Source organism: Ornithorhynchus anatinus, chromosome 3, assembly GCF_004115215.2.
Source record: "Ornithorhynchus anatinus isolate Pmale09 chromosome 3, mOrnAna1.pri.v4, whole genome shotgun sequence".
NCBI lineage: Eukaryota > Metazoa > Chordata > Mammalia > Monotremata > Ornithorhynchidae > Ornithorhynchus > Ornithorhynchus anatinus.
The window spans coordinates 113,163,311-113,176,847 of NC_041730.1; the positions used below are offsets into that span (position 1 = coordinate 113,163,311).

Sequence of the window (13,537 nt, forward strand, 5' to 3'; positions counted from 1 at the left end):
TGGTATTTGTTAAGCGCTTACTATGTGCCAGGCACTGTACTAAGCGGTGGCTCAGTGGAAAGAGCACGGGCTCTGGAGTCAGAGGTCATGGGTTCGAATACCGGCTCCACCACTTGCCAGCTGTGTGACTGTGGGCAAGTCACTTAACTTCTCTGTGCCTCAGTTACCTCATCTGTAAGACGGGGATTAAGACTGTGAGCCCCACGTGGGACAACCTGATTCCCTTGTGAACAGTGCTCTGCACATAGTAAGCGCTTAACAAATACCAACATCATTATTATTATTACAAGCAAATTGGGTTGGACACAGTCCCTGACCCACGTGGGGCTCACAGTCGCAAACCCCATTTTCCAGGTGAGGTAACTGAGGCACAGAAAAGAAAAGCGACTTGCTAAAGGCCACACAGCAGACAAGTGGTAGATCCCGGATTAGAACCCATGGCCTCCTGACTCCCAGGCCCGTGCTCTATCCACTATGCCACACTGCTTCTTAATAAGGTTTTGAAGGTGGGGAGAGTAGCAGTCTGGTGGTAGAGAGAAGGGGACAGAGTTTCAGGCCAGAGAGAGGATATGGAAAAGGGGTTGGGGGTGAGAAAGAAAAGATTGGGGCCCAGAGAGCAAGCTGATGCTACACACTGTGATAATAATAATAATAATAATGTTGGTATTTGTTAAGCGCTTACTATGTGCCGAGCACTGTTCTAAGCGCTGGGGTAGACACAGGGGAATCAGGTTGTCCCACGTGGGGCTCACAGTCTTAATCCCCATTTTTCAGATGAGGTAACTGAGGCACCGAGAAGTTAAGTGACTTGCCCACAGTCACACAGCTGACAAGTGGCAGAGCTGGGATCCCCCTGTGGGGCAGGGACTGTGATCCCTTCAGACTGTAAGCTCCTTAAAAGCAGCAAACACGTCTACCAACTCGCGTATATTGTACTCTCCCAAGTGCTTAGTACCCAATAAACGTGATTGATTGATTTTCCACTTACGACAGTGCTTGACACATAGTAAGTGCTTAACAAAAAATACTAATAACAATTATGGTATTGGTTGAGTGCTTACTACGTGCCAGACTCTGTACTGAGCACTGAGGGGGATAGCAGCGTGGCTCAATGGCAAAAGCCCGGGCTTGGGAATCAGAGGTCATGGGTTCGAATCCCAACTCTGCCACTTGACAGCTGTGTGACCGTGGGCAAGTCACTTCACTTCTCTGTGCCTCAGTTACCTCATCTGTAAAATGAGGATTAACTGTGAGCCTCACGTGGGACAACCTGATTACCCTGGATCTACCCCAGCGCTTAGAACGGTGCTCTGCACATAGTAAGCGCTTAACAAATACCAACATTATTCTTATTATTACAAGCAAATCGGGTTGGACACAGTCCCTGTGCCACATGGGGCTCACAGTCTCAATCCCCATTTTACAAGTGAGGTAACTGAGGCAGAGAGAAGTGAAGTGACTTGCCCAAGGTCACCCAGCAGACAAGTGGCGGGGCTGGAGTTAGAACCCATGACCTTCTGACTTCCAGGGCTATGCTCTAGTCACTACACCATAATTATTATTACTATTTTTATTCCAAGGACTTCAGGCCATTTCCTATGGTGCCACTCACACTCACCTCCTTGCCTACCCCATGCGCCTCACGGAGACAGGCAGCCTCCTCCAGTGGTCAGCTTACCCTGCTGACTGGCACAGACTTGCTCCTCTACTTCTGGCGGTCAGCTTTACCCATGCAGTCTGTCCCCCGATAGCTCACCGTTCCCCGGGCACCCATGAAAATGGTAAATTGAAGTATTTCCCCTAAGATAAAGCAGTGTAGCCTAGTGGAAAAAAGAATAATAATAATAATGTTGGTATTTGTTAAGCGCTTACTATGTGCAGAGCACCTTTCTAAGCGCTGGGGTAGATACAGGGTAATCAGGTTGTCCCTCGTGAGCCTCACAGTTAATCCCCATTTTACAGATGAGGTAACTGAGGCACAGAGAAGTGAAGTGACTTGCCCACAGTCACATAGCTGCCAAGTGGCAGAGCTGGGATTCGAACCCATGGCCTCTGACTCCGAGGCCCGGGCTCTTTCCACTGAGCCACGCTGCTGGTCTGGAAGCCAGGGGACCTGGGTTCTACTCCCCGTTCCACCACTTATCTGCTGTACAACCTTGGTCAAGGCTGTTAACATCTCTGTGCCTCAATTTTCTCATCTGTAAAAAAGGGATTAAATCCTACTCCCCCCTACTTAGACTCTGAGCCCCATGTGGCAAAGGGACTGTGTCCGACCTGATCATCCTGTAGCTACCCCAGTACTTAGTACAATAATTATAATAATAATAATGGTGGTATTTGTTAAGCGCTTACTATGTGCAAAGCACTGTTCTAAGCCCTGGGGGATACAAGGTGATCAGGTTGTCCCACGTGGGGCTCACAGTTTTAATCCCCATTTTACAGATGAGGTAACTGAGGCACAGAGAAGTTAAGTGACTTGCCCAAAGTCACACAGCTGACAAGCAGTGGAGCCGGGATTCAAACCCATGACCTCTGACTCCCAAGCCCGGGCTCTTTCCACTGAGCCACGCTGCTTCTCATGATTGGCACGTAGTAAATGTTTAACAAATATAATCATCATCTTCATTCCACCGTGGCCATCTGTCTGCCATGTGACCCTGAACAAGTCACTAACCTATCCTGTGCCTCAGTTTCCTCATCTGTAAAATGTAACAGGCATTTTATACCTGTTCTCCCACCCATTTAGATTATGAACCCCACGTGGAAAAGGGACTGTGTCCCAACCCGATTATCTTCTATCTACCTTCCATCGTCCCATAATGATCTTACAGTCTAGAGACAAGCTTACATTCTCCCAGAGCTAGCCCAATTTGTCAAACAGACGCAACGCCAGATTACGCCGTGATAACTATGCAACTTAGAGCAAACCCGATCAAAGCCTCTGGAATCTGCCTGGGCAGTCCAACCAGTTGCAGAAACCCAAGTCAGATCCCATGCAGCAATTTCTCTTCCAGTAATAGGCTCATTAAAAATATAAAAGATACCACACTACAAAGCTTCCCCAGAACCACATTACTGGAAAGAAAAGATTTTTGTCAGTCGTTTGACGGCTCAATAATCTGCCCTGCTCCGACTGCATCTCTAGCAAAGAGGAAATAGGATCTCGCCACTTTGGAAGCGGTTCCACCCAGAAAGAGAAACGGATTGCCGATTCCAAAAGAGTAGGGATCTGAGGGGCTGGGAGTGAAAAGGATGCTTCGTGAGGAAGCTACAGGTTCCAGCTGGCCAGGAGCGGAGCCCTTGGATGGGGAGGTGTGAAGACAGGGTGGAGGGGAAGCAGCGTGGCTCAGTGGAAAGAGCCTGGGCTTCGGAGTCAGAGGTCATGGGTTCGACTCGCGGCTCTGCCACTTGTCAGCTGTGTGACTGTGGGCAAGTCACTTCACTTCTCTGTGTTTCAGTTACCTCATCTGTAAAATGGGGATTAACTGTGAGCCTCACGGGGGACGACCTGATTACCCTGTATTTACCCCAGCGCTTAGAACAGTGCTGAGCACATGGTAAGCGCTTAACAAATACCAACATTATTCAAGGCTGTCCATCACCTTGCCCCTTCCTACCTCTCCTCCCTTCTCTCTTTCTATTGCCCACCCTGCACGCTCCGCTCCTCTGCCGCCCAACTCCTCATCGTCCCCCATTCTCGCCTATCCCGCCGTCGACCCCTGGGCCACGTCCTCCCGCGGCCCCGGAACGCCCTCCCTCCTCACCTCCGCCAAACTCATTCTCTTCCCCTCTTCAAAACCCTACTTAAAGCTCACCTCCTCCAAGAGGCCTTCCCAGACGGAGCTCCCCTTTTCCCTCTGCTCCCTCTATCCATCCCTTCACCTCTCCGCAGCTAAACCCTCTTCTCCCCCCTTTCCCTCTGCTCCTCCCCCTCTCTCATCCCATCCCCTCAGCACCGTACTCGTCCACTCAACTGTATATATCTTCATCACCCTATTTATTTTGTTAATGAGATGTACATCACCCTGATGTTCTTTATTTGCTATTGCTTCAATGAGATGTTCTTCCCCTTGATTCTATTGATTGCCATTGTTCTTGTCTGTCCGTCTCCCCCGATTAGACTGTAAGCCCGTCCATGGGCAGGGACCGTCTCTATCTGTTACCGATTTGTCCATTCCAAGCGCTTAGTACAGTGCTCTGCACATAGTAAGCACTCAATAAATACTATTGAATGAATGAATGAATGAATGAATGAATGAAAGACAAGGGGTCGCACGGAAAAAAAAGACTACAATGTCAGTGACATCACCCAACACATATACTTTTCGTCCCCAAACCAAAAACCACCAACACCTGATGCATCCACTGGCTCCAGGACGCGTGAGGAAATTTCGGGTTACCTGGAGAAAACCGTGATTCTCTAGAAGGAGCAACAAGTGACCTTTAAGCCACCACATAACCAAAACTAAATCTGTCAGCCCATATGTCATCTATCCAGAAACTCCAAGCAGTTCCCTGAGAAGAGGAACTGGCTGCTTGGCTCTAGGGATTTTAGGTTGGGGAGCCACAAATGCAGGATCAGAGTTGGGAGAGGTGGCAAAAGACCTTGATGGAAATGGAGCCAGTGGGGCTTGATCTTAAAGAGAGTCGAAAGATCCTATAATTTAGAGGAGACTTCCCACCCCCTGCCCCAGCAACTGCAGGAAGCTCACCAAGAAGGTTGTTATAAGGCCTTAGTCTTCTGTCATATCTCTGTGTCTTCACACAGAACCACAAGGCATCCTGTGGATTTCCACATACCAGGAAAACCCAGCCCCAAAGCCCAACCCCAATTTCCTTTCCTTTCAGCAGGTCCCAGTCAAAATCAATTTTAATTAGCAAATCTGTGGGTAGGAAAACACTCTAGAAACAAACAAAACCCCCAAATGGATGAGGGCGATTACAAAATTTAATCAGTTGTCAGAATCCCAGCTCAGTGCTGCCTAGGGGCAGGAGTATTTGTGTGCCGGGTAAATTAAAAATGCATTGGAAAATCTCTAATTGGGATATCAGGCGCCACATCCAATTTTTCAGTCCAGCTTCATGATGGGATTAAAATCAGTCGAGAACCGGACATACGGAGGTCACAATCTGAGTGGAGAACAATCAAAGTGTGTGGGGGCGGGGGGGGGGGGGGGCGGACACTTCTCCCTTCAAAGCCCTACTGAAGGCTCACCTCCTCCAGGAGGCCTTCCCAGACTAAGCCCCCGTTATCCTCTGCTCCTCCTCCCCTCCCTATCACCCTGACTCACTCCCTTTGCTCTAACCCCTTCACCCCCCACAACACTTGTGTACATATGTACATATTTATAATTCTATTTTTTATTAATGATTTCTATAAATCTATAAGTCTACTTATTTATATTGATGCTACTGATGCCCGTTTACTTGTTTTGATGCCTGTCTCCCACCTCTAGACTGTGAGTCCGCTGTGGGCAGGAACTGTCTCTGCTGCTGAACTGTACTTTCCAAGTGCTTAATACGGTGCTCTGCACACAGTAAGCGCTCAATAAATAATAATAATAATGTTGGTATTTGTTAAGGACTTACTATGTGCAGAGCACTGTTCTAAGCGCTGGGGTAGATACAGGGTAATCAGGTCGTCCCACGTGAGGCTCACAGTTAACCTCCATTTTACAGATGAGGTAACTGAAGCACAGAGAAGTTAAGTGACTTGCCCACAGTCACACAGCCGACAAGTGGCAGAGCCGCGAGTCGAACCCATGACCTCCGACTCCCAAGCCCGGGCTCTTTCCACCGAGCCACGCCGCTTCCCCGTAAGCAGCAATAAATACGCAATAAACGCGACTGAACGAATGTGTGTGACAGAGGAAGTACCTCCCTCCCTCTCTCTCAAGGTAGTGCTTCTGTTTCTTCTTTACCCGAGCGAATATTTCCTTCCCTTCTGAAAAACAATGAATAGAGCAAATTTACCAAGATGATTTTTATTACTGAGCATGTGTGTCGCTCGCCGTTCCAGTCAGGCCTCATGCATCCTGAGCCATGCGCATCCACGGAATAAAAAAAGGTGTTCCTAGATCACGCTGTTCTTTTCAAGACCTGTGTTCCCATAGAATGAAAGGGACCAAGACAAACATCAAATGCTGGAACCCACTCCCCCCGCTTTACGCTTTCTGTAAGACGAAATCACTCTGTGCTGTAGCCATTAGAGGGCCTCACTGCACGGCCCAGCAACGCAACCGGCCAGGACTGAGCCATCCCCTTTTTATTTGTTAATAAAATGTACATCGCCTTGATTCTATTTATTTGCTGTGGTTTTAATGAGATGTTCAAACCCTCGATTCTATTTATTGCTATTGTTCTCGTCCGTCTCCCCCGATTAGACTGTGAGACCGTCAGAGGGCAGGGACTGTATCTGTTACCGATTTGTCCATTCCAAGCGCTTAGTACAGTGCTCTGCACATAGTAAGCGCTCAATAAATACTATTGAATGAATGAATGAATCCCCATCTACTTTCAGCTCTTTAGGCTCAGATTCCCAAAGGTGAATTTGGCCCAGGGAGAGTTAAACATGTATACCATCATCATGTGTTCTGTATAATTTGGAATATCAGGCCTCCATCTCCACAAGTGCTTAGTATAGTGCTCTGCAGATAGTAAGCGCTCCATAAATACTACTGAAGGAATAGCGGAAAGTTGCCAAGAACCTGCTGTTCTGGTCGGGAATGATCGCTGCTGGAGGAGCAGCGTGGCTCACTGGCACGAGCCCGGGCTTGGGAGTCAGAGGTCATGGGTTCTATTCTGGATCCGCCGCTCGCCAGCTGTGTGACTTTGGGCAAGTCACTTGACTTATCTGTGCCTCAGTTCCCTCATCGCAGCGTGGCTCAGTGGAAAGAGCACGGGCTTGGGAGTCAGAGGTCATGGGTTCGAATCCTACTCTGCCACTTGTCAGCTGTGTGACTGTGGGCAAGTCACTTCACTTCTCTGTGCCTCAGTTCCCTCATCGCAGCGTGGCTCAGTGGAAAGAGCACGGGCTTGGGAGTCAGAGGTCATGGGTTTCAATCCTGCTCTGCCACTTGTCAGCTGTGTGACTGCGGGCAAGTCACTTCACTTCTCTGTGCCTCAGTTACCTCATCAGTAAAATGGGGATTAAAACTGTGAGCCCCACATGGGACAACCTGATCACCCCGTATCTGCCCCAGCGCTTAGAACAGTGCTCGGCACATAGTAAGCGCTTAACAAATACCAACATTATTATTATTATCCCCGGGCAAGACTGAACCCCTCCACTCTTCCCGCACCCCTCGTTAGCCTTCTTAAATAGAACTGCAGCTTGAGATCACAAAAGGAGCCAAAATGAAAATACAGTTAAAGCGGGTGCCCTCTTCCCTAACACCGAAATAAATGTCTCACTCGACCCTTAACTTCCTGCCTATAAGAAAAGGACGATCTGCCTTTCCGCAATTTATTTATTTATATTAATATAAGCTCACTGGGGACAGGGAACGTGTCCACCAACTCTGTTATACTGTACTCTCCCAAGCGCTTAGTCCAGTGCTCTGCACAGAGTAAGTCCTCAATAAATACCACTGATTGACTGATTCCTTATTACCAGCTCACCTAACGGATGGATGAGCGAGAAAGCTGGAAAAAAGAAAGCTGCTCCAAAAAACCTGATTCCCAAAAGGATGAGGAAGTCCAAATTCACAAGTAATGTAATTTCTAAGGCAGTTTGGATATATAGCACAATAAGTGCTATGGGCAGAGCAATATATTAAGCGTTTAGGAAAGAACATCAGATCAGAAAGTAACGAAAGTTACAGAAAATGGGCTGGGGAGCCACATCCACCCCCACCACCTGAAACTTTGTCTTATGCTACCTCGAAACTGCATTCACTTCCATCTTACTATCAGGACTGGAATTAATAGACATGATCCCTGCCCTCAAGGAGCTTATGATCCAGCAAGGCAGCCAACACTGGTACATTTCTAAACACTGAGGAAATTGGCAAGGCCCCAACTTCTCCAAGAGGCCTTCCCTGATTAAGCCTTCTTTCCCCAAGCTCTCTCTCTCTTCTGAATCATCTACGCACTTGGATCTGAGACCTCTGGGCACTGGATCTCTGCCCTCTGCCCCACCACCCCAACCCCACAGCACTTATGTACACATCTTTAAATGATATATTACCAATTATTATTCATATTAATGTCTGCCTCCCCCTCTAGACTCTAAGGTCATGTGGGTAGGGAGCGCGTCTGCTAATTCAGTTATATTGTACTGCCCCGGGCTTAGTACCATGCTCTGCAGATAGTAAGTGATCAATAAATACCACTGATTGAATGATGAGTGCCAAACAGTTATAATTTTTAACAGAGAGACTTCTTTGGAAATACTTTGTGAAATAATTTAAAAGGCTAAATCAAGCCCTTGGTGAATGGCTGGGAACAAGGGAAAGACTAGACCATTCTAGTCCCATTCTCAGACCCATTCTCCTTGGTAGTTCACACAGTTGGATATCAGGATATGCAAGTTGAAAGACTTTGAATCCACGACTCGCTATTTCCAAGCGGCATCTTTCTCATGTTGGGCAAGCAAAACATGGTATGTATTGTAACTCTTCAAACCCAAGACAATAACCATATGAAGAACATAAAATAGCATAAAGTGAGCCCTCCAGCAGAAAAATCACTCAGTCCTAAAGCAGAACCATTTTCTCTGGCATGTAGCACGTGCGCATGCTCACACACACACACACACACACACACACGGCTGCCAAAAATTTAACATCCCAATAGACTTATAAAATGTATTGGACTCATATGCCTATAAATTGTTGAATGTGCTTCTGTGGCATTCTAAATAACAACAAAGATAGTGTCAAAATGGAATAATGTATCATATTCCCTCCTCTTGTTTCTCTCTCCAATTTTTTTGTTGTTGTTTTCCCTCCCGATTTTATGAGATGCTTTTGTTCTTCAGGGCCTGCAAAGGCCCTTTCCTTTTGTCATTGATATAAAAGAAATCAGTGTCAAGACATTAAATAATGGGTTCCTTCTAAATATTTTTTTTCCTCTCTTGGAGGAAATCCAGAGAGGAGTTCACTGTAATCCAATTCTCATCTTTTCCTAGGTAGAGTCTTACTTTAATAGTTTTCCCATCTGTAAAATGGAGGTTAATGCTGCTTGTCATCTCCTTATTTTACATATGTGATTGGGATGATTAAATGAAGAAGTGCCAGAGAAGGCTTTGTAAATAGAGATGAGTTAGAAGTATAATCTTAATGACAGGGGATTAACTTCGGTAACCATTGATACCATTAAGTAGCAAAATCCCAATTTAAGAAACGAATCAAAAAGCAGTGGGGAAAGGAGCTACTTACCCCAAAACAGTTTCTTTTTTTTGCATTTGTCATTGTTTCCCTACCAGAGTTTTAACCAGACACATACAAATTAACAATAATTCCAGAACATGGTCTTTTCTTTCCGGTAGTGTTGACCAAAAAAAACCAAAAACGCAGCCATCTTAGGCTAAGAGAGATGGAGCAATCAGTCAATCAATCAACCAACCAATCATTTATATTGAGCGCTTACTGCCTGCAGAGTACTGTACTAAGCGCTTGGGAGAACATAATATAACAGAGGTGGTAGACACTTTCCCTGCCCATGAGCTTACAGTCTAGAGGGGGAGACAGACATTAATATAAAAAAAATTAGAGATCCGAACTTAAAGTGCTGTGAGGCTGAGAAAGGGGTGAAAAAAGTGAGCAAATCCAAACGCAGGGGTGATGCAGAAAGGAGTGGGAAAAGAGTAAATGAGGGCTTAATCAGCTGTATCCCTCAATGTTGCCTTTTTGCAGCAGAATGGAATATCAAAGGTCATCATATGTCTTTCAATCTACAAGTTTACTCTGATGCATGAAGAACCAAGCTTCAAACGTCTCTCTTCCCTGTATGACATTTCTATTCCACCTCCAAACCTCAGCAGGCATAGAGTTACCCCATTTAACCTGCTGAAACACACATGATTTGGAAAATCTACACTATGCAGTAGGATGATGCAAATAGCAAGAAATAGGTCAGTGCATTTCAGGCTTGCAGTGCCTTTTTGCTGCTCACCTTGGGATGAGGAAAGTGGAGGAGGGGAGCAAGGAGGATAGGCAAGTTCCTAGACACAAGATAGTCATGCTGTCAGTAGAGAGAGAATCTGGGTAACTTGAAAGGCTCATTCATTTCCTTGGTGTATTACCCCTGCTTACCTAGCATTAAAGTCAATTATTTGCGAAAACAGAATGCCACAAGCCAAAAGGGATTGTGTTTTACATTTTATCTCAGCACTCAGGTATTCACTGGCTTTAAAATTGGCATTAGCAGTAACTGGGAACCTTCACTGGAGTACAATACTATATAAAACCCAAGTATCCGCTTTTAATCCTCCCTTCTCTCTCAGAGGAGAACCACAGAGATCTCTGAAAGTTAAAGGAGGAAACAACAGCTGGAGAAGGAAAATTACAGCATGAATAATTTCAAATAGAAGACCATTCTGACAGTGAGGGCTATTGTAGACTGGAATGCGTTTCAGAAAGCGAACCACCATTTTGGAGGGGCTCTTGATAAGGAGAATAAATTCTCTCCTCTCAAATGGCATAGGTGTGGCCCTACCTGAAGTTGGAGGCACCTGATTAGAGTCATCGTTCAAGTTTAACACCTCGGTGCTAGGCTAAACCTGTACCTAGAATTTGCAAAAAACCCAAATAGATCCATGCGTAATCGTCAAGGAGACATGAAGCCTTCTTCATAAAAATGGAAATGGCTTTCTATCATTCATTCACAATAACTACCACCAGGCAGAAAAAAACGATCTGGCCAGATGAAAAGTCAAGTTGGGATTCTAAGGTGTTTAGGTAGAACTTGGAAATGAGTTATAAAATTTTCTACCTTCAGGATAAAAACTATTCTAAAACTCGATCATCTCAGAAACCTAAGCTGCAACCTCGATATATGCAGATAGTTTTTATACAACTTTCAAGTACCCTAGAAATGCACATTTTTTAAATCAAAAAAGGATCATTTCAAACAGGGAAGCTGGGACTGTGATAAAAATGAGGTGAAAGCAAATGATACACTGTGGTTCCTCCCCCTCCCTCCCTCCACACCCCCTCCCCCGTATATGTCATTAGAAATAAATGTCTGTGTGAAGAATGAGCTTACTGACCCAGAAAAATAAAGCTGGGAAGAAAAAAAGGACCTAATTTATACTGGAAAGAAGATCAAAAATATTTCAAAACTTCAGTTATATTAATTTGTTATCTAAGGGCCATATACGCAGCAGTACACAACTATATCTGCCAATCTTGAGTGGATAAATCCAGGATACCCTTTTAAATTACTGAAATTGATCTGCTAGGCAGTGTGTGAGCAGAAAACTCATGTTAGAAAAGATTTCTTCAGCAGTCAGATTTGGAGACAGCAAATCCTTACCCAAGTTTCAATCCCACTAGCCATCGCTGGGGAAAAAAAAGCTAGGGAAATGGACTAGGACTTTTAGAAATACATATGGTTACACTCCATATCATCTCTTGGATAAATGATCCATGCAGTAAGATGGTAATTGCTTTAATTAAACACCGGCACGATGTTTTCCATAATCGTGTTGGGAACGGGACAGATTATCAGGAAAAACACTTAAGATGTATAATGGGAGGAAATCTTTTAAAAGAAACTTCAGGGTCTTCAACCAAAATCATACAACAGGCAGAAAAGAAAACCCCAGGCTGTCTCGAATTCAAATTTCATCTACAATGCTACGACAGCTCCCATCACTTATTACAGATAATAGATTAGAAAAGATCATGAGAAGGCAAAGTGGTCCACAAAAATCGAGTCAGACATCTCTACCAGCCCCTTCTGCTTAACATCTCCATGTTTTCAGAAGAGTCTTTGCAGGTAATTATGCAGCTCTCGAACGTCTCATGAGAGGCTGAGCAAAGTTTTTTTTAAAAAAAAAATACACCTAACTTTTGATTTATTCACGTGAACATCAGAAACACGTTAGCAAACATGACCAGATGGAGATAAGAAAAAAAAATAACGATTTCTGTTTGCATTCGGAAACTAGCAGCTGTAGAAAGCCTCGTCAGTCTTCGGAGCCAATAACTTTTCATCCTTCAGCCTTTCCCATTTATCAGTCCAGACCCGATTTACAGTCTTTTTTCATTTATCAGTCGAGACCCAATTTACTCTGCTGATATTAAAAGCATACATAAGGGGGGGGTGTTTAAAAACCAAATCATCTTTCACAGTGGAAAACAGAAACGCACGTTAATTTCCATCTGCTCCACTCCATAAATTTAGGGGCAGAGTGAAAGCACATCTGTTCTAACTTAGTTTGGGGGCTTCCAAAGTGGAGTTGAATACCTGCATTACCAGCATCCTGGTGATGAGCGCTTAGTACAGGGCTCTGCACACAGTAAGCGCTCAATAAAGGAGAATGAGTGTTTTTCCTTCCTACCCATACGAACTGAGGATGAGAAGGAGCCGGTCCCGGAGCAAAGTTCCCGCAGGGATGAAGGGGGAAGCACTTACCTTCCCAAAGGAGGAGGAAGCCCAACGCGCTTCCCCGGACGGACATCCTTAGGCCCTTCCAGTAATCCCAGATGGGTGTCTTTTCCGTCCCCAGGACCGGCCCCGAGCTGGTCCTTTTTTTAATATTCTTTTCCTTTTTTTTTCTTTTGTCACCCCCCCCGGGTTCCCGGGTTGGGGGGGGGGGGGTGGTGGTGTTCCCCTGCTCTGCGGACACTGGGGCGAGGGCTGCGCGGGGGCTCCTGCGGGGAGAGATGAGGAGCCTGAGCCGGAGTCCGGAGGGAGGAGCTGGGGAGGGACGGGGGGAAGGGGAGGGGGGTCGGGGGCAAGGGGAGGAGGAAGAGGAGGAGGAGGAGGAAGAGAAGAGGAGGAGGAGGAGCAGATGGAGAAGAAGGGGGGGGAAGGAGCAGGACAGGCAGAGGAGATGAGAGCGCACAGAGAAAGCGCGCAAAAAGGAGCGAGAAAAAGGCACAGAAAGACCCCACACGCGCTCCCTGGGTGTGTACGTGTGTGTCACACACACGTACACACATATGCATGTATCTACACACACATATATGTGTGTATCTACACACACACACACGCAGTGAGGACAGTGAACCTGCTTCCCAAGCTGCTGCTGCTGCTGCTGCTGCGCCCTGAGCGTCTGGTCCTTGGATCTGGCCGGCTCGGGGCGGCTCCTTGCGCATCGCACAGCATCGCACAGCGCATCGCACAGCGTGCGACCATGGGGGAGGCACCGCCTGCCTCTGCTGGGGGGCCCGAAAGTAGGGGGTCGTGGCCCCTTTCCCCCCCGTCCCCAGATTCACCAGCCCAAGCCCCCCCATCCCTTGCGGGGCGCACACTTCTTCTTCTTCCCTCAATCGTATTAGTTGAGCGCTTGCTGTGTGCAGAGCACTGTACTAAACGCTTGGAATGGACAATTCGGCAACGGATAGAGACGATCCCTGCCCAATGA

The 13,537-nt window shown here is 46.3% G+C and overlaps 1 protein-coding gene across 1 annotated transcript in view; it reads right to left on the bottom strand.

The window, feature by feature from the left end:
• The window catches only part of RET (ret proto-oncogene), a 154,305-nt gene extending 141,522 nt beyond the window's left edge, over positions 1-12,783 (bottom strand). The window contains exon 1 of the mRNA XM_029061254.2: positions 12,583-12,783. Within this exon, the coding sequence (XP_028917087.1) occupies positions 12,583-12,628 (46 nt within the window). The 5' untranslated portion in view covers positions 12,629-12,783. The remainder of the gene's footprint in view (positions 1-12,582) is intronic.
• Positions 12,784-13,537: the final 754 nt, after the last annotated feature.